Source organism: Triturus cristatus, chromosome 3_2, assembly GCF_964204655.1.
Source record: "Triturus cristatus chromosome 3_2, aTriCri1.1, whole genome shotgun sequence".
In the NCBI taxonomy this organism is placed as follows: Eukaryota; Metazoa; Chordata; class Amphibia; order Caudata; family Salamandridae; genus Triturus; species Triturus cristatus.
The window spans coordinates 1,214,315,770-1,214,341,287 of NC_140584.1; the positions used below are offsets into that span (position 1 = coordinate 1,214,315,770).

General features: G+C 43.6%; 1 protein-coding gene across 2 annotated transcripts in view; it reads left to right on the plus strand.

Moving 5' to 3' along the window:
* Positions 1 to 24,704, plus strand: part of LOC146859480 (uncharacterized) — a 187,619-nt gene extending 162,915 nt beyond the window's left edge. For both annotated transcript variants that reach the window (XM_085650209.1, XM_085650208.1), the window contains exon 8: positions 23,198 to 24,704. In XM_085650209.1, the coding sequence (XP_085506335.1) occupies positions 23,198 to 24,030 (833 nt within the window). In that variant the 3' untranslated portion in view covers positions 24,031 to 24,704. The remainder of the gene's footprint in view (positions 1 to 23,197) is intronic.
* The last annotated feature ends 814 nt before the right edge of the window (positions 24,705 to 25,518 follow it).

The window sequence follows — 25,518 nt, forward strand, 5'->3', positions numbered from 1 at the left end:
TTCTTTCAAAACCCACAAACTGTCGCAGAAAGAGCACTCCATACACTGGATGTAAAGAGAGCCCTCATGTACTATATAGACAGGACTAAAGTCTTTAGGAAAACAAAACAACTTTTCGTTGCCTTTGCCCCACACCACAAAGGTAACGCCATCTCCAAAGCAGGTATAGCCAGATGGATCGTTAAATGTATTCAAATTTGCTATCAAAAAGCTAAACGCACATTAACGATTCCCCCACGAGCCCACTCAACACGTAAGTTAGGGGCCTCCATGGCTTTCCTGGGAAACATTCCTTTGCATGATACATGTAGAGCAGCCACCTGGTCCACTACACACACATTTACCAAACACTATTGTGTAGATGTGCAATCAAAACAGCAGGCAGCTGTAGGACAGGCTGTTCTCAAAACTCTTTTTCAGACCGCTGCAGCTGGCACTGGTAGCCGCCGCTAATAGAGGGTACTGCTATATATTCTATGCACAGATATGGATTCAGCAGCCCACATGCCTCGAACTGAATATGCTACTTACCAGTATGCATCTGTTCTTGGCATGTAGGGCTGCTGACATTCATATCGCCCACCCTCCTCCCCAGCGCCTGTAGCAGCTGCAGCTCTCAGAATTACTGTAAGCATGATCATCACTTTCTGTATCTACTCCATCACTGCCACAATGGCGAAAAACAATCTGAGGATGGAGAGGATGCCCATGCGCACTGTGGTCCAGGGGAGGAGTCACCTATCTCAGGATACTTCGAAGACTCTTTTAGGACAACAACGTGCAAACATCCGGACCCAACACTAGGCGGCGATCTATGCACAGATATGAATGTCAGCAGCCCTACATGCCAAGAACAGATGCATACTGGTAAGTAGCATATTCAATTATATTCATAAAAGCCTTAAAGTCATTAGCACTCCAAAAGCCATGCGCCTAGAAAAAATAAAATAAAACTGTTTTTGGCGAATTTAGTTTATAAAACAAGCCGACTAGTTGCTACACGGAAAAAGGCCAATTATTTCATGTGTTCCAGGTGGCAAACACAACATTGTTCTTGTCCATAACCCCAGACGACGAATCCAGAAGCGCACCTCGAAGCTGATTTATGGAGCATCCATCCAATTCCCACAACAGCCGCTGAGGGAGTGACTGCATCCTGTATGCATATCGTAGAGCCGTTGTCCAAGTCACTAGGAGCCGAAGCACTCCAGGGTGGCTCAAGAAATGCATTCATCAGCAACGGAAGACGCTGGGGACAATAATACCCATGGGCCGTTAACAGGTCCAGCAGTACATCAATGTCCAATGGCACAATCAATTGTGATCCTAGGCATATGTCTAATACACATTTGTGGCCGCAAAGCAGACAGTAGAATGCAGGCTGTATGCAGTTAAGCCAAACAGGCCTGAAGGACAAGAACCAGTGCTCATCCAGTTCTCGAAGTGTGCCAAACGTGTGAACCATGTGCTCACGGCATCGTAGCACAAGCAGTGCTGTCTCCATTCTGAATTGAACTAGGACGTCCATCGCGATGCAAAAGAATCAGAAACATGATTCCTGCCTAAAGTAGCAGGGTAAGCGGGAGCCCGCCAAAAACGCTTCCCAGCACAGAGTAGCTCCTTTCAGACAACTTCAGAGTTATTCCATCGTTCATTTAACCAGTCCAGAGCCGACTCATTTAAAAAAAAGCACGATTCCTCTAGTATCAGAGATGTTAAACGATGGACTAGCTCCCTAAAATGCAGCGGGAAGTTAGTGTGCAGCAGTGTCTGTATCTCTGACGAGGACTTCGCAACCTGGAGATCAAACATCTCTCTGGCCGAAGTTAAGGCCACATCCCGTTGAAAAAGCATGGCTTTCAATCTGCTAAGGGAATCAAAGCGTTTGTTGGAAACATTTATCGAACGCCACAGCACTGCCTCCCTAATTTTGAGGGCAGATGGAAACCGAACTTGTGTATAACAAGTGACTAAGGAATTCACCGTCACCAGATAAGCGATTCCCGGTTCCATTCCACATCAGCATTGATCATTCAGCATCAAGTATCCCCCATTCGAGAGCAGTTTGAAAAACAGACATATCAAGGCAGCTGGTGAACCCTTTAGATAAAAGGACAGGTTTGCAACAGAAGCTTTGCATTCCCCGTGAAGAGAAATGTCTTTGCACACCAAGGCCCTGCTTAAGGCTTCCTCAGTCAGAGCCACTTAGAAAAACGTCTGTGTCCCCTTACCTGCACTTAAACCTAAATGGTAATTCCCAATACTCAATTGGAAAGTCGTGACCGGTTGGGTGATCTAACCAAGCATAATCCAGTCTGTGGATGGTGTCTCGGTGATAGGTAATTGGTCTACTTTTTTCAATGTGCAACATGGTGTATTTCGCATCTCTGCGTGCCATTGTTATCTGTCTTTCCATCAGATCATATTCAGAAAACAGAAACTTTCGGATAAGGATTCCTACACCAAGATCACCCACAATCCCACTCAAGAAGTCAACTAACTTATTGAAAAACCATTGCGATACTGGCACATTTCGGGTTTATTATCCGATATTGAATACCAGTACTTGTTTCATTCCACACCAAGAGCTGCATACATCTACACTTTACCTAAAATTCACAAGAGTCTAACAGCCCCATCGGGTCGACCCATCATCTCAGGGATAGGAGGGCCCACAGAGTCTATCTCAGAATACGACGACATTTTTTTAAAACCTATTGAACGTAATTTACCAGCATTTATAGAAGACACTAAAGATCTACTCAACAAACTGGAACACTTTGTATGGATGGGTGAATTTACCTTTGTTACACTAGATGTAAGTGCATTATATACAATTATCCCACTAGACAAAGGTATGGAAGCCCTGAACTATTTTCTTTCCAAACGTGATGCCACATATGATCATACCAAAATGGTATTCGAGCTCACAAAATTGGCACTGAAAAATAATTTTTTCAAACATAAAGAAACTTGGTACAGACAACACTCAGATGTAGCTATGGGGACCAAGTTTTCTCCTTCATTTGCCAACATCTACATGGGCTTCTATGAGGAACAACACATCTGGAGATCCTGTCCATCTATGTTTACCAACCACATAGTCTATTGGGGTTGTTTTATCGACGACATCCTAATGATCTGGGGTGGGGATAACAAAAACTTGGAAGATTTCAATACATACCTTAATACTAATGAGTACCATTTGAGTTTCACGCATAATATCAACAAGGATCAGATTGACTTTCTTGACGTTACACTCTTTGTGGACAATGGGACTTTGCAATCCAGGCTCTTTCGCAAAATAACTGCTTGCAATTCCATATTACGCGCGAGTAATGCTCACCCTGTATCTCAAATCAGTATCGAACTATAGTGTACTCTAATTGTTCGTGATCACAGCTTTTGTTAATCTTTAACTATGTTTATTTACTGATTGTATGATATGCTTAATGATACTCACTTCAAGCTTATCTATCTACAACATGGGAGTGCAGGTAATCGCCTTTTGGTGATTTCATCATTCTCTTTTGCCCCACTTTTCTGTTTACGACCACTGGACCTCACCCCTCCTTGTAATGGAATTTTCAACGCAGGTTTGCTAAGTCGCTAAGCTTTATGGAATTTTAGTTTCTGACTCTTGGTGTTTAATTGGTTTTGTCCATTAGATGCGTTGAGATTTTTGGACAATATATGGTGCTCCTTGGGACTCCCTTTCGTCATTGCTCACATAGGTTCTTTTAAATACCCCATTGGGCTGGCACCACCAACTTTTATGTAATGGGGCACTTATTAATGCCCCTGTAGACCAACACATGCGATTTTACATTTCTTCAACATAAGCTACTATTGACTACCAGTTGTTTGGGTATTTATCAATACCCAGTTTGATTGTTATTCATGGCCCTATACTTTGTAACTTGCAATTTTATATTTGTCATTGTGATGAAATGAACACTTATTGTCTTTAATAGTATCTCCCATATTTGGGGAAACGCTTGTATGTGGTTAAATATTAATATACAGAATGCCCCCAAAATGTGACACACGGACGTGTTTTCTATTTCCATGTTATGGTATCCTTCGTTTTTATACATGTATAGTAGGTCATTGCCCGTATAGTGGATGTGACGCCACTTCTAAGATGACTATTTCTGTCACTTTTTTGTACGTTAAAGCGTGAGGGCAGATCCGATGTTTTATCTATTATTTTGCAGTTATAGCTGAGACATGCGTTTTAGAGTACACAGTGTCGCACATGTTGTTACTTCAATTTAATTCACCGAATCAGTGAAGATTTGGACTTTGTGTCCCACGGAGTTGTATGTGCAGACAGCCACTTTGTCTTTAATTCTGGGCAATTCAGCCCCTTCCAAGATGGCGGTTTCTATCGTTTGCCTCATTCCTTTTAGGAGTACATGTATCATTTGATGTACTACGTGTCTCAGGGGTCACATAATGGTCGCGCTGATAAATTGACAACCATATGACGACGCTAATTTTAACCAGTCGTTTTACGGACTGTCACGCACGAGCAGTGTGGTGTCGGCTACTTTGTCTTGTCAGGTGAGCCTTGGTTTGCTGATGGGGTATTTGGTGTTTTGAAACTATGTGGGTGCGAGCAAGTTTGCGATTTGATTTGTTTGTTTTTTATAGGTGACCGACATCATGGTCTGGGCCTTTTGATGTTACATCGCCAATTTAGAAATGGACGCTTGAGTAAGGGTTATCATTTGCGTATTTCACTTAGGACGTCACCACAACCGATTCACATCAGTCCTCATCAAATTATTGGCTGATATTTGGGGTGAGTAAACTGACGGTGCGATGGTTATTTAATGTGAGGTTCTTCACCACAGGTGTAGGGGCTACTATTGTGCTTTCTTTGATGTTGCAGGACAACGGTGTAATTCATTAAGAACAACAGGGCACTGGTCTTAACAGATGCTTGAGGACGTGTTGTAGCTCTTGACTCTCCAGTAATTTCGTGTGGTGAGTAATGATAGACGTTTGACTCTTTTTGTTCTGAAGTCACACTCACTTTGAACCAAGCGGGTTTATATCGCTTAACCCATGTTATGGGATCTTTCTTTTGACTAGTTAATAACGATTCATTTTGCTTAATATAGGAACGCGGGTTTGTTGCCAGTCCTTCTTTGGTTTTTTATAGGATATTGGGTATACACTGCACTGGCAACAATAGATGATGTTTAACCCCTTCAGCGCGGCGCGGATTACCGCGCTGTGCTGAAGGGTTCGTGCGCGGGCGGGGCCATGACGGAGCGGTTCCGTCATCCGCACAGCGCAACCGATGCGCATGACGGAACCGCTCTGTCATGCGCATCGAAAGGGTTAATAGTTTGCTGTTTTAGTGACATGATGACTTTGGCTATTTCAACACCATGTTTTATACACATTGCTCGGTTTTCTTTTTCTGACATCGTCTTGTTGTATACATTTATTTCCATCTACTAGAGTTGCGACTTGTCTTTAGGAACTTACAGTACATACCACAAGACTATTCGTACGGATGACCCGGTTTGCCTTGGACCTTTGGCTTACAACATAGCTACCTTGGTTGGTGTCTATTTATATTTGTTAATTCCCATTTTGTTGGGTTTTGTGGTTCACTTCGGGCCACTGGATCTGTTAAGTACGTCATACACCAGTCCTCTGTGATTGTCAGGATCTATAAATCTTCCCGACAACGGTGGTCACTTTGACGGGTAGGGGTCTAACTTTTCTGTACTATTCTCGTTCTATCTGTCTAATTCTTCACTTTTCACTGGGCTTTGCACTATTCCCTGATTACTAATCACACAGCATGGTGTCTTTGTATATATGAGACTTGTGCCATCGTGTTTTAGATCACGAGGTCTCACCACCTCTCTGACAACTTTTGGCTATGATTAATATGATCACTACTTTATCTTAGAGACTTGGGTCTCACAGAGATCATTAATGTCTTTTATTAAGTTGCAAGCCGGAATAGTTTATTGATTATACTAAATGTTTATTTTCCAGCCATGAGAAAGTCTGAATACGGATATGTACAGACGAAACACGTGCTGGCTTCAGCAATTGCTGGGAACTTTGTTTACTTCAATAAAAGAATTTTTCTATGGAGGATGTTCGTGGATTACCTCTGAAAACCTGTATGGGAGTGGAATATACTATACTCGCCTTTAGACTTTAGGATTTGATCAGTTGGGGTTCTGATACATCAATATCTAATACACGTATCTTGGATTTATTGTAACTAGTAAGGGTGTGCTGTAACAGCGCTTTCATAAATGTTTAGGTGCATGTTCTTTGGAACTTGCCGATAGCACCGTTTGGTAGTAGGTGCCCAGTGTTATCCTAGCAACCCGATATACTTACATTTGTATTATTACTCACACTTGTACTTTTTTTTTTTTAACATATTTTATTTGCATTTAGGTATCAGCAATACACACTTATGTCTTATCCTGTACATAAACGTTTCTGGTTAACAGTTCAAGGTGCTAGTCCTAGTTGAGTAGCTGGCGTTCTGTCTGTACCCCTTATCTCGTGAGACGCTTGTACTTGTTATTTGCTATATTGCCTGTTTCTTCTTCTTTTTGATGTGCGGTTTTTCCCTTCAGGGAATGCTACTACCAACCTGTTTATTGATATTCAGAAAACAGACCGGTAGCGTTGGTGTAATACCACGGCACGTGGCCAGAATGTAGTGTTTGCAACATCCAGCTCAGCATTAGAATGGAACGTAATTGTGACTGTCCATGTTGTGAAATAGCTATGTCCTGCTGTATTAAGTTGATTGCAGAAGACACAATGTTGTCCAGTGAATACATTCTGGATGATAAAGTGGTCATACTGTTGTCAACCATAGCCAAAGCCTTTTCCATATTTACCTTGTCTATCTCTGCAGCTTCCTGCTGAGAAATCTTCCATTGCTCGTTGTATATTCCATACAAGAATCGCTTTTGACGTGGGTTTCTGGGACCTAGCAAAAAATCCCTGAGATCAGGTCATCAGAAAGAAGGGACATGTGTTGTTTCACCTGGGAAAGTGTTGAGGTCTTTAGCCAATTTAGGCATAACTTCACAACACTATATGATGTCACAACCTCTGCGTGTTCTGTTATTACATAGCTTAGGCCGGGCCTGTTGATCTTAAACCCTTTCCGTGTTACCCATGAATTTAGACTGACTTTTATCTGTGTCTAGAGGCTAAACCAACCAACCCTGCTGATCGGGGCTGATGTATCATATGATACATTATGGAGCATGGCAACTAATGTATCCTCACTGTACTTTGTGTATTGTTACCAATGTTCAAAGCGTGCAAATGTGGGACATGTCTAAATCTTTCGCCTTGGCTAAACCAAGACAGGAAGTCTGTTGCACTGTTTCATTCAGGAGTTTCATTTGATGTGGTATGAGGCATGCTCTAAATAATGCCTCTTTTCCATGAACCCGCCAACCTCTTGTTCCCCAGACAGACTTTTTGTCTATTGTGTCCTTCCAGAAGTCGAAACCCTGTATAGACAGTTGGGGGGAAAAAAAGGAAGCAGAGTAAATCAGCTTGGTGTTTGTAAGCATATTCTTCTTTACAGGTGTAGGTGCAAGCCTATAGTTATAAGAGGCTGGGTCTGATGTCAAACCAGAAAAATATGCAAAGCTTTGTTCAGATGTTTTCAAACTTTCTTTTGGTGGTGTGGCGCACTGTTCCCATTCGGTGTAATTATAAACAGCATGTGGGGTACTATCTTTGTGTAAAAAAATGGTGAGCAAAATATTGATAACAGAATATATCACCAAAATCACTTACTTGTACCATCATACAATTCATCATTAGAAAATGCTGCTGATTGCTCTAGCTCTGAAAGCAAATTATGCAGTTTTATTGTTCCAATCATCAGAATGTACTAGAGGATATGATATAATATAAAGAAATTGTAAACGAATATGGAATTAGCAAATGTTCAGTAGGACCATACACATCGTACGATACCCTCTCCCAAACTATTCCATCAGGAAACTGTAACTGCTGTAATGTTCGCCAGGGACAGGTCCCTCAGATCACGGTGCTATGATGCATGTAGTTTTAGAACCAAGTTCACATGTTGGACTGCAGGGCGTTCTCGGAGATAATGTCCATTCAGAAGTAGAAAAAATATAGGTCAACAAACCAATCCAGAGAACCATGAAAAGTAGTTCAATTGTAACCGAGCCATGTATCCAGGGAGCAACAAGGTATGTCTTTTTAAGCCAAAGCTAGAGCGAATAAACTCGTAACTTGAAAGGGAGTGGCGGTGTTGGAAGTTGTTTCACTTGAATCCGATAAAAAGTCGTCATAATGCATGAAGGAGCCAGATGTTGTCCGGTCTATTTTTGGCAGCTCAGCAGGTTTTGTAGAACAGGGAGATGACTCGATCTGTGGCATGTTGACAGAAGTCGTCGATTTTTCAAATTTAAATTTCTGTTCTTGTTGACTGTACAGTTACTGCTTCTCTTTGGAAAGTGGAGTCTTCATTTGATATTAACGTTTCCATCTGAACTTCCTGCATGGTAGCGAGAGGAGATTCACGGCTACCCAGGAGCCCACTCGGCATACTGTTGAGAATCAGCCACATAGTGTGGTTTGATCAGATCGATAGAGACAAAGCTTTTGTCTCGGCGACTGGCAGGAGTGGGGAGAAGTACAGTTCTAGTACCTTCAACAGCCAGGACAGGTACAGGCGCTCTGTAATATAGCCCAAATTAGTTCTTGTCCACTATTTTCTCTCTGACCAGGTCCCCAATCTTTGGGACCCAGGCATGTTTTGCTTTCACTTCTCCAGTGACGGTGCGTTTCACTCGGACGTTGCTTTGTAACGTTCTGTATTCTTTCAAGTCCTGTAAAACATCCAAACGATCATTGAAGTGAAATGGAGTTTCAGCCACCACTGTGCTGACACTATCGAGGTCTGTACCAACATTTTCACCCCAAACAGCATCTCGTAGGGTGTACGATTCCCCCCAAGGATTTAATTGGCCTGTTATAAATGGCCCTCTGGACCCTGTATAGGCAATTGACCTAACTGCCACCCAAAGCTAGTGCCCTAATGTGAGAAAGTGCCATCTTTCTTGCATGGTATGCCCCCACTTTTTGCTGAATTGCTGAATGTACTTTGACTGAGTGTGCCCTGGACTCCTGCCACTCAGGTGCCCAGGGCCCATGTTCCTTCCCTAAACAAAAACCTCAAACCCAAATTGGCAAACCCTGGCCACATGTCAGCACCTGGTAAAAGGTACCCAGGGCCTTGTGACCAGGGAAGGCCTCTAAGGGCTGCAGCACTCATTGTGCCACCCTTAGAGGCCCTGTACCCTAACACACACACACTGCCCTTGCAGGCTGAGTGTCTGGGTACAAGACAAAACAGAGAGTCGACATGGCACACATCCCTGTGTGCCATGCCCACCACCTACACTGCCCTGGCATACATCAGCCACCCCTCTAGCTGGGTGCCCTATGCCAGTGGTGTGGGCACAGAGGCATGAGCCATGTGCCCTTACAGTACCCAGGTCCAATCCTGGGCCCTGTAAGTGCAGTGCTGCCATTTAAGAGTACATGGTGCTGGGAGCTTGTCAAACACGAAATCCACAGCACCATAATGGCAACACTGAAGGCTGAGAAGTTTGGTATCAAACTGCTCAGCACATTAAACCCACACTGATGCCAGTATGGGATTTATTGTACCAAGCACCACAGAGGGCATCTTAGAGAGGCCCCCTGAAACCTAACCTACAATCCACGTCTGTTCTGAGGCTGCCTAGGCTGCCACACAGCAGACATGTTGCTGGATCCCTGGGTAGGAGAGCCCCTGCTCTCCTGGGTCTGCAACAATGCACATCCTGTGCGAGGTGCTAAATCTCCTCCCCCCCAGGATGGGCAGGGGGAAGCTTCAAAGGCATGCCGCCTCTGTGAGCTTCCCCAGGCCACTTGCAACCCCCGCTCTGGCGGGAAGCCTGGCCGGAAACCCAAAATAAGGACAGGGAATGTGCCAGCCTGCCAACCCCACCCCTTAGGTGGGGGAGGCGAGGTGAAGCATATCTCCGGGCGCTCGCCATCTTGAAGATGAGGCCCTACCCAATCAGGACTAGGTTACTGCCCCCCTCCCACAGGAGAGTGGCAGAATAGGGGTGTACTCACCCCAGGACAGGGACCCATTGGTCCCTGCCCTTCACCTACCTGTAACGCCCCTAAATCTAGTATTTAGGGGCACCCTGAACCTTCCTTCCCCAGATTCCAGATTCCGAAATACAAAGAAGAGCAAGAAGAAAGAAGACCTGCCCTGCAGCTGCTAAGAAGAGGAAGACACCAACTGCTTTGGCCCCAGCCCTACCGGCCTGTCGACCCTCAAACCTGCTCCTGCTACAAACCGGCACCGCTTGTGGCCAGCAACCTCACAAACCCCGGAGGACCTGGCTACCTTTTGGCTCTGATCCCCTGGGACTCCCATGAGTAGAGGCTCTACTCAAAACCTACTTCTAATCCCTGACATCAGCCCGGAACTGCGAACCCTACACACTCTGCACCCGCCAAGCCTGGCCTGTGCCGGAGTGAACAAAGACCACGAGGACGACCCCACGGCGACTGTGACCCCGAGTCCGGCACCCAAGGACTTCCCTCGATGCTCCTGACGACGCCTGCAGCCTTCGAACCAGGTACCCCCCCAACCGCGATCAACAGGGGGTAAGATATCCCGACACCAAAAGGCACCCCTGCACCCGGCGGCCCCCTGTGCCCAACTCCTGGGTACCTACCTATCCTCCAACTACCCAACTTACCTCTCGAAGTGGTAGTGGCACCTGAAGAATCTTCGTCCCCAAGCTTGCAGTCTTTTTCTAAACCGGAGCTTTCCCATTGAAATCAATTGAGCGCCCGATGGCTCAAAAGCACCCTGCACCCAGCTACCCGAGTGGCCCTGGCAGTGTAACCTCTACACCTATCTACCTACCCATTTGACCTGAGCAAGTGACCAGGAGCCCAGCTCCCACAGCCGCGTGGCCTGCTAGTCAGCAGCCACCAACCAAGGCCCCCCTGCCTCTCATAGGATAACTTTGTGCCTAACTCTATGCACCCGGCTGCCCCTGTGCCGCTGAGGGTGAAACAACTGTACCTACCTGACCCTGGGAGACCCCTGAGTCTATGCCCAGAACCTTAACTCTGCCAGTCGAGTACTTACCTTTAAACCGATAACTCAATTTTCTCCATAGGGTAACATTGACTGGTTTCTTCTGAAATTTCTTCTAAGTGTGGAGTTTTTAAAACTTAAAATATTCACCAAAAATCAGCCGAGTAACGAAAACGAAAATACTCACCTGCCATTAGGTGAGCACCCAGTGCTGGATCTTGGTGCCCAGCACTGACTCTGAAAAATATTCATAACTGTACTTACCAGTAGCCCAATTTTCTCCCATAGGAAATCATTGACTGTTTTTCTGTGACATTTCTTCTAAGTGTCAATTTCTGCAAACTTTAAATATTCTTTATAAATAAAAAAGTAATTACTTACCTGTTTTGGATAAAGATTCCAGTACAGAGTCTAGGCACCCAGTACTGGATTACAAAAGTAACGAGAACATACTATACCTGCAACTAGACTTTTCTTCCATAGGGAATCATTGACTGTTTTCTATGAAATTTCTTCTAAGTGTCAACTTTTAAAATAGCAAAATATTACTTAAAAATCCTAGTAGTAACTAAGTCGACTTCTATCACTTGTTTCTAAGTACTGTCCCAGGACTGAATCTAGGATCCAGTCCTGGAATCCCAAAAGTAATCCTGAAAGTAATCTATTGCAAATAACTTGAAACTTCCATTGCACTCTATGCATTATTGTGTTTAAAACTGTGTTGCCTATTGCAACAACTTGTAACTTTCCACAAAAGCCAATTGCATATTGCAAAAGTATTTATATAAAGCATCTCATTCTGAGAAAGTATATTTTAATTCCTATTGTTGGTTCTAAAATAAAACAGACATATATTTTTTATATAAACCATTGACCTTGAGTTCAGTCATTGAGTGTGTGAAATCATTTTGCTGACTGAATGTGTACAACAAATGCTTTACACTGTCCTCTGATACCGCTCTACTGCTCGACCAAGCTACCACTTTAGAGAGTAAGGTTATATCGAACTTTAGCCTCTGCCAAACCTCTGGGGACTGTGGACTCTGTACACCCTGTACCTATTTGGGAACAGTATATACAGAGCCACTTTCTCACACCTAACTGTTAAGGATTGCTTTAAGTTCCGGTTCTTCCTCTCAACGACTGAATTTCCTCTGGGATGGTAGAGGGAGGAGTACTGCAAGGCCACACCCAAACTTCCCCTGGCTGCTTTGTAAGCCTGAGAGCTAACGCAGGACCCTGGTTGGAATGTAGTGTGACAATTGCGTATGTCCTGATAAAGACTCGCAAATCCTTTATAACAGTTCGGGCGTCAGCAAGGTGCTGGGGCCAAACCCATGGGAATCTAGAGCATGAATCTTCTGCCACCAAGATATATATGTAAGCCCATCGGAGTGTAAGGGGCCACAGTGATCCAAATAGACACATACAAGAGGTTTCTCTGAGATCAATAAAGGTGTTCGCAGTGGACATGTTACGGTGGAGCCTTTCATCTGCTGGCAAAGTCCTTGGTCTGTTTAGTGAGACCTGGCCACCAGCAGCGCTGCGTAATTAAACTGTAGCAGTAATCCCTCCATCTGCTGAACCCAGACCCTCATGTGCAGCTAGTATAAATCCCATTCTGCTATCTGTGTTTGGTATTACTCTAATCTCCACTCCTGGAATTTGAGCATACGGAACATTTTGTGCATCTAACTTGTAGAAGTACTTGAGCGGAAAGCCTTTCGCTGGGGTTGAGCTGTTGCGCGAGGCACTGATAGCTATCATAGTTGTTCCATCTATCCTCGTACTAGAACGAGTGATTGGAGCAATGGCAGCAGTTCGAACTGGTGCTTTGGCGGTGTCATCCGCCATTGAATTCCCTTCAACGTGAACGCCAACACCCTGATGACTCAACGTATGAATTACATGAGCCCGTGGCAGGCCTTCTTTCAGCTTTGCCACTCGTTCCCAAAGCATCTTGTGCTTGATTGTACAACCCTTCGAATCACTCAAACCATTTTGGCCCCAATAGTGAAGGTATTCATTATAAGACTGGGCACAGTACAATGAATCGCACTTGATAAGTGTGAGGAATTCACGTTCTGTATTTTGTAGTGCCATTATCTGCTTTTAGTTCTGCCAGCTGCTCTGTGCACTCCCCTAGGGACTGTGTGTGTGTTATTCCAGGAATTATCTTTCCGTCTCGCATGCGCCCTTTTACTATTGTGCATGCCGTGTAATATTTCTGTTTCGATCCTACAGCAGGTTGAGCAGGTCCATCGGTATAAATGATACATTCATATCGATCTAGAGGCATAATTTCATTCCGCAGAGGATATTCTTGTTTATACTGCAGGAATGCTTGTGGTTGTAATGTAGCATCAAATCTGTAATCTACAGCTGTTGCAGTGAGAGAGTTAGCCCATTGAACCCATCTTGGATGTAGAGCCTTAGCATTCGGAATGCTTGCTTTAGTAACTGCCTCTAGGGTTCGTACTGGGGTAATGACAATTATGCCTTTTCCCTGAGCCAGGGCGCTCTCTCATATTACAACAGTCTGTACAGCTGTGAGAATTTTTTCAGTGGGTGCAAAACGCATTTCAGCGTTCGTGTACATATGTGATTTGTATGCTATATTTACCATATCCCCTTCATTGAAAGTGATGTAGGTGTACCCGGTTGGTCCAGCGACTACGCGAATCACCAGGTTAGTTTTGTTGACACATGTATGTAAATGCTTGTAAGCTAGTATGTCAGCTTGTACGGAACGTAAAATATCAGTATGTTCCTGTGTCCATTGTTGTACTGAAAAGTTGGGTCTAAATAAATCTTAGAATGGTTTTACTCTTTCTGCGTAATCCAAAATGTAAGTTCTGCCAAAATTCAAAAATCCTACTAAGTGTGTCGCCAGGCTTTTGCCTTCACTTGATAACTCGTATCCAAGAAACAGGACACTGAAGTGGGCTATTTTTGATTTCTTGAAATTAAATTTGTAGTCCAGGTAAGCCAACCCCAGTATTCAGTTGTTCTCTAGCCAAATGTCCATTAATTCATAGTCCGTCAGATAAATATCATCTACATAGGACACCGCCTCCTCATCAATACTTTGAAGTAACTCTGTTACTCTGGCTGAAAACAGCTCAGGGCTATTCTTATACCCCTGTGGTATACAACAAAATTGACATCGAGATGCTAGCGCTGAAAATTCTTATCAAATATCTACTTCCAGCCACAATATTCTGGCAGAAAAAAAACATTTGAGATGTCTAGTGTTTTGTATTTCTTCCGCACAATGTTATTCATCAGTGCGGTACTGTGTGCATTCTGTACTGCAAACGTGCAAGTACATGCATTCAAATGTCTGTAGTCTAAGACTAAACTATGTGAATTTTATGGTTTCATTACAGGAATCAAAGGATTATTCATAGTTGAGGTTCAATTTTCCATTACACCCTGGTACTCAAGTTGATCTAAGATCTCCCTGACTTTTAATGGGGTCGCTTGATGAGGAGACTCATCATCCCACCCAACATGATTGCGGTATTGGATAGGCGCGAAAGCTGACGCCCACTCCTGCGCGTATACGTTTTTACCGGATGCTGCAATGAGGTCAGAGAAAGCAGGTACAATTACTTCTCCCAACCTTTTACGCCAAAAGAATGTCGTAACCATGTGTCGGGTCCTCCCAAAAGAGACCCTTCACTTCTTTGTTTGTCTCCTTCTATCCGAAGCATTATTTTGTGTAAACGATGTGGGACACTCACCCTCATATCAGGTGTTTTCACCGTGATATACTCAGTCAGCGCTACTACTTCCAGAAAATCCCTCATGTTCTGGCAAGCTATTGTGACTTCTACTGTACTGTCCAGCATCGTCACTGCCCATTCAGAGGCAGAGTCCTCAGCAGCCTGGGCATTTCTGATCTTAAACCCTTCTACTTTTTTATTTTTAAATTGAGGGTTTGTAGATTTTTGTTTATCTTGTTTGATGATGTAGTCTGAAGTGCGATGTGTCTCCCTTATCAGCTTGGTTCACTCTTCTGATCTTTGACCGTCCTCCCCTCTCCGAGCGTTTCTCAGATTGATCCTGAAAGGAATGTGTCTCATTATCCTGATATGTCAGGTTTTCTGATGTTCTCATGGTTTCTGAGATTGTATCTTTTTTCAGTGTGCTCCTGTTGAGGAGACCCGCACCGTGATTGTTGTATATTTTGTTTATTATTTTTTGTTTATTATCCCATTTCTGTTTCGAATTATTGGGTGCTTGCTTAGAGTTATCCTTTTCAGAATTACCCTAAACCACTGGTTTTACAGGTCTGGCTCCCAGATTATCTCTTCCCATGTAAGTGTATATTTCTGTAATAATCTTAAGTAACTCTCTCTCCTGTTGTATAGGAGTGAATTCCCTTAGGCGTTGCCTATTAATTTCACCCCTCAGTCTAGGGCAGTTTCTGCCCCGTACTCATTCTGTATTTGTTTCAATACATCCGGTATTACCGCTGTTGAAGGAGTACCACGAGTTCTGGTGTAAACGGCAACAAAGACTGTAACCCAATTGGCACAATCTTCTATCAGGAGAGCCATCCCCATTGTCAAGCAAATTGTTAGATTGGTGGGAATTCTTCCCATTACGGCATCCATCGTTTTGAGGGCTGATGTCCGTAGTAGCCAATTGAGGTTGTGCAGCCTGAATAGCCCTCACAGGTTGAGCTACAAGTGTTCGCATTATGTACTGTGTAAGATTTCTGGACATTTTCACTGAATATTCGTATAGTGTGCGCATTTCTGCTGCTCCTAACCTATGAATGTTGGGGTGTGGTGTATACGAAGCTAAGACCAGCCAGGTCGCTCCTTTACTGAGCGGACCAGGTCTCACATTTTCTACAGTGTGGGGGAGGGCGCCTTTAAACCAATTTATGTTTTTTGTACGTTAACGAGACTTCTATGTTCACGTATGGAAAGTATTCATCTGGTGTCACATCAATGTAAGTGTGAAACAATTCTGTCCGTGCGTCTGCAGCTGGGAATGTAACCCAAGAATAGAATACCTCTGCCCTGAATGCTTCGTGTGCCTCAACCACAAATGCAACATTTCCATCCGTTGCCGGGAGGCCATGTTCTAATAATTTCATAATAACTGTCTGTCTGCAATTTTCTGAAATATTTAGAGGAGCTTCTTGTATTTCCATGTCCTCTCCCTGTTTGGTCATTGTACAACTGAAAAATGTTTTTTATGAAAATTTATTTTTTGCGATTCTGTTTGTACAAATGGGAATATTCATTAATCCTTCAAGCTTGATAAAACTTACAGCCAATACATAGAACGTACCTACTGAGCTGAGGCGGATTCACTTTTCCCACTACAGACTTCTCCTGTTTAATGTGATTAGGGGCCTCTGAAAAAGCACGACTGATCTACTACGATTTGACCGTTAAATTATTGCCTAACCAAAGTTGGCAGCACCATTTCATGTAGTTCCTACTAATTCGTAGGATCTGCTCATTGTTTGGACAACATAAACTAAGGGCTTGGTGTCAAGACTGATTCCGGACATTCCTGCTGGATTTGTTGGCCTACAGACCAGCTAGCTCACAGTGCCACTGCAAGCCGCCCTAACTTACCAGGGAGCGAACAGTTTCTGGCAACCACTGATCATGACAACCCTGAACATTCAGGGAACGTGGAAACAGTACAGAACCTTTCGCTCAGTCATTCGTGCTCACTTGTTCTCCGAGAAATATGCAGAGAATACACAGTGGGACGTTTTCAATAATATTTATTGAACCAATGTTTTTCTTGCATAAAATACGTGTGCTGCAATGATTAAGTAAATAAAGGAGATTACAAGCACCAAAAGAGTAAAAAATAGATACATTTCTACCATGGTGCTGAAGCAATGAATATTTGCAGGAATAGATGCAAAATGGTAATCTAACGTAGTCCTACGATGTGGACCTACTTTCTGAGTACCTAGAGTGTGTATGGGTGTAGAGCCAAGAATCCCACCTAGGGACGACCCTAACCCAATTACCTGATGGGAGAGAGTGAAGAACCCTGTCTTGGTCTCGAGTTGGACCCCCCTTCATGGAATGTCAGACCGGTGCGTGGTGATTTCTCAGCATGCAGTAACCTTCGGTGTCGGCAAAAGTGCCTCCTCTACCAATCTATCGGAATGCCTATTATTTATTATAAAAACCAGCCTTCGTGATGTGCGTGCTAGATTTGTAATGTTATGAATATGTGGCTAGTGCTGTTGCCTCCTGAATGAAGATTGGACGACTTTTGTACCTAATGTGTAGAGAGGCCTAGTACATGATGTTCAAGGCATCATGATAATGGATAATGTTGCACGAAGTTGTATGTGAAAACAAAGTGGTTTCAAAAACACTAATCCAACATTGTCACGCATGCAAATGTGTGCAATAGCTCGCAGCTGAAATGTTATTTTCTAGGGTAGTGTAAGGAATAAGCTGCCTCGCTACATGGGCCTAACTCAGGAATACAACACATCACAATCATTCTTGTTAGACACCTTTCATGGCTCTGTATCTCGGGCTTTAAGCCTGTAGTCCAGCTACATGTGCTCAACCTGTCCTTTAATGCCGAACAGCTCTTTGGCCCGCAGGTCGAGCAGATGTTAGAAGAAATCAAGAAGGACACCGATACCACCAAGACCATGGGTGCCCTCCAGACCTCATCCCCTAGACGCTCCTTTCAGACACACCAGTATAGAGCTGGTTCTAAAATCATGAACACTGCCATCCTAGCAGAGGCAGCAGCAGTCATACCACCAGCAGATGCCACCATACCACCAGCAGACGCCACCATACCCCCACCAGCAGACGCCACCATACCCCCACCAGCAGACGCCACCATACCCCCACCAACAGACGCCACCATACCCCCAGCAGCAGACGCCACCATACCCCCAGCAGACACCACAATGCCAACAGCAGATGCCACAATGCCACTAGCACACACCGCTAAAGAACACCAGGGTTGCCTACAGGGACAAGAAAAACAGTAGCGCCCCTTGCCTGCCCTCTTTCACACACAACCAGTCAGGAACAGACTATAGGATTTCCTTCCTCCCTGACAGGAACTCACATCAGACAAGTGGGTATTGGTTCGCTACTGCCTAGAACTTTTCCCAACTTACATTTCACCCTGCAACCACACGCTCAGCAGAGAACATCTTCACTTTCTAGAGGAAGAGGTACAATAGCTCTTCAAGTAGGGGCCATAGAACCAGTGTCCAACCCCCCCCACCAGCATGTACCAGTCTGTCCTGACAATTCTGATACTGTAGCCGTAATCTCAGTCTCCATGTCCGTTGTAAAGGAGAGTACCAAGCCATGTGGTAGAATCCATGGCTGAGAAAGTACATTGGTTTTTTATTTAAATACATATAAACTAGGACTCCTCTGTTGAAGTTTCATGTTAGAAGCCTAGTCTTTTAAATTTTCTTTTAGAAAATAGTTGGCTCTGAAACTTTCGGTTCAAAAATTGCCGAGATGTGGTTCTTGTACGGTTTCTGCCCCCCTGGGCAGCATCTCATTTACCAACATTCTGGATCTAAAGCAAATGGTTTCAGCTCTGGAAGACTCTGCTTTGACTGTTTCCTTCAATAACATATACATCACTCTGCTCCTCCTCTGTTTATGTAGTACAGTAGCCATGCCGGCAGCCTGCGTGGGTGGCCTTATCCACATAATTGTGGAGGTGAGCTGTTAATGTACTTTACAAGTACCAGTACAGGCATTAGGATGCATGAAGTAGAGAATGGAATACAGGAAAGATAAGGGAAACGGAGCAAGCAGAAACATACAAATGTCAGATCTACATGTACATAGGCACTCATAGGATTGTTCGGGATTGTCAAATTAGATGGGTTTTGGGATGTTTTCTGAAAGCTGAAAGTGGAACTAGCTTTAAGTTCGCAGAAAGCAAATTAATTACCTCCAGAGAAAATGCAACATTTCCACTTTAGTAGTATATGGGGCGGTTAGTTTATGCTGATACCCCTCCCCATCTATATTTTATTTGGTTCACAGAGTTTCCATGTCATCCAGTGCTTACTTTGCTGCACATTGAGGATACGTCTATGTGTACAGTGGCGGACGCTCCATTAGGGAATTGGAGCGCCGCCCCACTGCTTTCGCGCAGTTCGAGAAGCTGGAAATAAAATGTTTTTTAAATACCATTTTATTTTCTGCTTGTCGCGCTGCGAGAAAGCAGATGGCAGGGGTATGCCTGGTTGGGCCGGGCGGGAGCGTATGCTTGGTTGGGGGCAGGTGGACGGGTCGGGGAGGAGTGGCTTGGACCACTCTGAGTACCCTGACTGCTTGGTCACCCATGGGGCCAACCAAAGCAGTCATGCGCTCTCTACATTTTCTCTATGTAGGCTGCATGCAGCCTACATAGAGAAAATGGCCTCCCTACTGGTGCCCGGCTGGGCGCCGTCCAGGACTCCGCACCAATTGCAACGCTGCAACGCAGCGTTGTGATTGGCTTACAGGAGGGGAGGGAGCTGCAGCATGCCTGTCCCGCGTTCTGTTCCTGTTAAGAATGCGGTACCCCGGCCCAGGAGCAGAGGCGGCGCGGACCCGGTCAGGTACGTTTTCTTTTAATTTTAAACCCACCCCGTGCAACCTCTCCCCCTCCCCTCTCTTATCCCTCCACCCCCCCCCCCTCTTCCACACCCCTCTTTCTCCCCCTCCACCGTGAGTATTGCGAGCAGCGACTGCTGTTTTGCCATAGGAAACCGGTGACATTCTGACTACAAGTGAGAGTCTGTTTAGGGAAAGGTACACAGAGTAGTTTCACTTCAGCAGGGTAGAAAGCAGTACTTTACATAATGTGGCCCACAGACAGCACAAGTCCCACAGACACGTTTGAGAGGCGCCTTGGTAAACAGTAGCGCTATTGCTCTTTCTGTTCCTGTTGAAAGTTAGGCTGTGAGGAGTCAAATCTTTTTGTATGTCAACGTGGAGTTTTGCAACAACTGTCAACACGCAAGGGGCAGTTGTTGCAAAACTCTGGGTGAAGATGTGCGCTAGGGCTGTAGTCCTTGCTAGTGCTCAGCTCACCTCCCCGCCCCTTGTTTCTAAGAAGAGTTTATCTGAAGGTGTTTCTCTCAGCTCTGCTTTCCCTAGCGCTGCGCAATGTGATGCTACGTACATGTATATTGCACTTTACTGCCACTCGTAAGGTCCCGGAATCAGGGCTGCGTTTCTGTATCTGGGGTACTCTGACCAGAGTCAAAGTGGTCTGCTTACATTGTATTTGGGAGGCACCCTTCTCCTTTATGTGGCTTTGAAACAATACTATGTGCAGATTGATGTGCTAGCTTTAAGTTCTCCTCTTCTGGGTGATTGCTACATCGATGCAAGGATATGCATGAATGTAGCTGGGAACCGTTTAGTCAGACGTCTGTTGTGTATTGTTGGTGTACTGCAACATTTGTGGAAAAGGTGAAAAGGATGTGCCACTGAGGGCAAATACTTAGCCAATTGCATGGCTTGGAACCATGTGGTGTAGACGATGCTGTCTAATTTGTACTGTTGACGTAGGCTGACGTATGAATATGTGGCATGGATGTGCTGTTATGTTATCAAAGGGTTAGCCAACTACATGGCTCTGAGACTTTTGTGTACATGAAATCTCACAAACCTCGTCTACAGTGCAGTCCTAGAATATCCCAGAGTAGGTCTTGTATGTCTGAGCCCAGCTGGAGAGTGCCCCCTGGCTGCCAGAGTCGCAGAAAACAGCAAAGAAATCAGAGAGGCAAGCGTTTAACACAAGCCCCTAGAGCAGACTGTGTGAGATGCAAGAACAAGGACAGGGCAGATATGTAGCAACTGGTCTCACATACAGGCATGGGCACATGCATGCGCATTAACTAATATTTAATGTACACTGCCAGCAAGTTTATATTACTTTTTTTTAAAACGTTTTTTTCATTTTACAATAACAAGAACAAATTGTAAATGATAGGAGCATACCGTTGAGATTGGCAATACTTGGTACAGGTGGTAACATCCATAGGTAAAAAGGCACAATAGGGGTACATATTCATTCGTAAGTATAACAGTGATGTATAGGCATGGGACACATCAATGGCACCCAGTCTGCTTATTGCTGGAATCCATTCTCTCGCCCCTCATCATGATTAGGGTAGTCTTCCATATCCGACCCACTTTCCCCACTTTCAAGCGTATCTTGAGCGGAGGGCTCTCCCTACGCCAACCCAGAAGTACACATTTCGCGCCAGATCATCCGGTCCGCTTGCAGCTTCTCGTCCCTACGGGTAAGTTTTGTTTATATTACTTTAAACTGATTATGGTCACCAGTACAGCACATAACAAAATATAACTGTTTTTCAGAAACTAATACTATCTATGACATAACACACAACAAAACAATTGTTTTCTAGAACCCAGTGCTCTGACTTTCTTTGACAAATGGGGTCTCCCTCATTGAGCAAGGGGTGAGTGGAGCGAGGCAAAAGTCAAAATCCCGGTTGTGGGCTGTTCTCGCATCCTCTATTCTGTCTGACTCGTGTCTGGCGCGCATTTCTTATAACACTCTGCTGGTAAAATATGCAAATATTGTCCTCTATAACTCATAAAAATTGGCAGTTTCTTAAATGATAAATATTTCAATTGTATTGCTTTATTAACCTTCCTGCTTCCTCAAGTTTGCATGAAAATGCACCATATGTCCACTCTATATTTCTAAATTTTCTCGGGGAAGAATCCCCGGACCCCCCTTAAGTTGTTCGGACTCGCTTGCTACGCTCGCTGCCATAGTGCAGTACGGCAATAATTTTACGCCTTACACTTTCAAATGTCACCAGCCACCACTGTATGTGTACAAGGATTCTATTTGCTTGCTTCTGGCTCAGTCCTGTTCAGTTTTCAGAACTCGTACAGCTATGAGCAGGATGCTTCTTCATTGACTCTTCCTTTCACAACTACAAGTCCTTATTCTATGTCCTTAGCTACAAGTGTGTATCCATGACTCTTTGCTCCTGGTGACTTAGTTGATGTCTGTGTTGGAGCAATTTGGAAGTTCATCAAAAGGCCAAGAAATGCTTTGTTTGATCCTGTAATATGATCAAGTGAGACGTGTGTTCTTGCTGGGCTGGCACTAGAAGATCAAGTAGTAAAGTATCGACTTAACAATGTCTTGCATTTTGTGTCTCAGCTAAGTCTCATGTTGCGATTGAGTAATGTTCGTCCTGTCTGCCAGCCATTGGGCTGTGTTTGGGACTGGAACCTATGCCGTATGAAGTGCAGGTGCTCTTCAGAAGTCTGACTGAAACAGTTGGACTACATAACAGAATGTGCCCTTGCATTTTTGTGTCTTATTTACTTATATTGGTAGATATCTGTCCCCCAGCCCCCGTGACCTTCTAACCTCTTCATAGAAGTGAAGACTGTTTATTGAATGAAGAACCTTTAGATCTCCAGCATGCATTTTAGTGGTGTTCCAAAGTTTTCAACACTTGTCTCTATCCTCTGTATTCTGAAGTCTTATGTGGTTACAGTGCCTATCACCTTATTATTTATTGTACACTTAAGACTTCAGTTATAAAGTAGCAATGGGACCAACTTCTAAAGCTTCCTTGTGTATGTTCAGTGTTCAGATATCCGCTCGTAGTTCGAGGCTCTGTAGTGCCAGTCTGTATTTTAGAATGTGTCCTTACATTTGATGAGCTACCTCTCCATACTTGGAACTAAAATTATTTAAAACTTTCTCACAAATCTAGACCAATGAGGGTTGGATGGAGCAGAAAGGACTGAGGCACAGAAAGCCAGTTGGCCCATCTGGGGGTGGGAGGGGCAGAAGCAAGATGCACCATGGACTGTCTTTGCAACACTTTCCCATGCTGTGCAGAAAGGTTTGTGGTCCCTTGCTGTGTGAATGAACAATAACCAATGAGTAGCAGTTCAGATCTAGTATGATTTAGCAAATGTTATTTAAAAAGCATAAATTAGTGATGTGAATAGAAATGGAACATTAATACAACATACTTTAAACCCTCAGGTGAGAGGAGCAGGAAGACTAAAAGAAAATACAGATACAGTTTGAAAAGCGCTACAGAAGAAACTCTCGACATTGTATCAGGACAATCCAGCACAGACATGTTCCAGAGTTCGAAGAAAGGAACGCTAAATGAAGAACTACCTGTAATGAAAGTTGTTTCTGCTAATGAAATATATTCTAATGTACGTCACAGAACATCCAATGTGGAGGGGTCAGGCAGCTATAATGATGATGATGAAGAAGATAAGAGCAGCCCAAAGAATGCAAAACTCTTACAAAGCCAAAAGGACACACTGCTAAATTCCAAAAGCTATGGCAGCATGGAAGATGTGCATACCTTCACGGTGCAGGGAGATTCCGATCCTCACCAAGAAATGTATCTTGGTGAAATCCCCTGTGCGTCAAGAAACTCAGAGAAAGGCTTCAATATAGACGTGTATTTTAAGAGCCAGAATAAGTGTGAGGAAGTGGGGCACACAGTTGTAGGGGCGTATGCCTGCAATGTATGTGCAAAAACTTTCAGCCAAAAGGGAAGTCTTACAAGGCACCAGACCATCCATACTGGAATCAGATATGCATGTACCGAATGTGATAAGAGTTTTACTCGAAAGGAAATGCTAACAGTACACAAGAGAAAACATACAGGTGAAAAACCTTATCAGTGTAATGATTGTGGTAAAAGATTCAGCCACACGGGATACCTTTTCAGCCACAAGAAAAAGCATACAGGTATAAAGCCGTACAAATGCACTGAATGTGGAAAATGCTTCAGTTTTAGAGCAAACTTTGTCATTCATGAGAGATCACATGGAATTGAGAAACCAGGTCCATGATCTGAATGTGAATTCTGTGTTGTCTGAAATGGTATCCTAGTATCCTTGGAAATACACATACAGGAGAGACACCCGACGAGTGCACTAAATGTGGAAAAGGCTTCAAGCGTACGACACATCCTAACCACCGAAAGCACTGACAAATGAGAGCGGTATCTACAAATCCAGTTACAGATGTTGATGAATACAAATTTTGAGTTCATCAGAAGTACCTTTAAAAGACGTAGTAAAGTAAATAGGGTTAATAGTATGTATTGCAAGGTTTATCATTAATCAAGCTTTGATACTAGAATAAAGTTTGCAAAAAAAATCTTCATTGGAAATACACAAATGTTTCAAACAAGATTTATAATTTATGAATGTATTTATTAGTTTGTGGTAGACTGAATACATAGATTTATTTCTCTCATGCTTGCATGTGAATAGAGCATCCCTTTTAGCTGACGCATACTGATGTTTACTCATTTGGTGGCAAGTAATATTTTACATCTTAATATATTTTATGCAGCAAATCGAGTTGAAAGGTTGCATTGCTTGTGTATTTATTTGCATGTCTAAAATATTTTCTCTTTATTTACATTTTGAATCATTCCATAGAGTTCCTTTAAATGAAAAGAAGTCCCTCTGTGTTGGAACATTAACATTAACAATAAATTCATGTAGTTTGTTGTATGTTTTACCGCTTCCTGGATGTCATGAACAGCTCACAAGTTGGCTTTTAGAACAGATGGTTTCTGCTACTTAATGGGGATCCTTGAAGCAGTGCAGCCTGTATGTCCCATCCATCAGATGCATATGTTTCTATGCTTTATGGCTTTACATATCTAACCAGAGCTGTGCTGACATCGAGTCTTTCTTTTTTCAGTATGAAAAGAAATGTATAACCACATGCTAGATTTTTATGCAATTGCAACAGCACATAGGGTATATATAGCAGATGCCCAAGTACAGTGATATAAAGTTTTTTATTTATTGGAATTATACAATTAATTGTAAACTGCATAATAGCAGATATGTGGTATAAGCTTTTGCAGATTAACAGGAGCCTTTGTCACATATGACTAGACAGAATCTTCAAAAAAACGTGTGCATCAATGAGAGGGGGGGGGGAGATTTCAAATAGTGAACGTAAGTTGCTGTTTATAAAGCACATGCAAGACGCATGGTATGCCTTTCGAGAGGAACAGGATCGCTTACAAATATTTGTTTGGCATGCTTTATTTCTCTATTTGCCTGGCACAACAGCATTGTTTGAATTCTTTGTGCATGGAGGAGAGGATTTAATTTCTGATGTCTGTTTCAAGACACATTTTGATATGTCTGAAGCGGGGGTGTGGAATTTAATAAAATATCTAACTGTCTACGGGGCAGGTTGCTTCATAAATCTACTTGTCCTGTAACAAAATCCACTTGTCCGTTTTTTGCTATTTAATGCGGAGACACATTATGGTGGCAATCTCATTATAAAAGAGCTCTGAAATAGCCCCT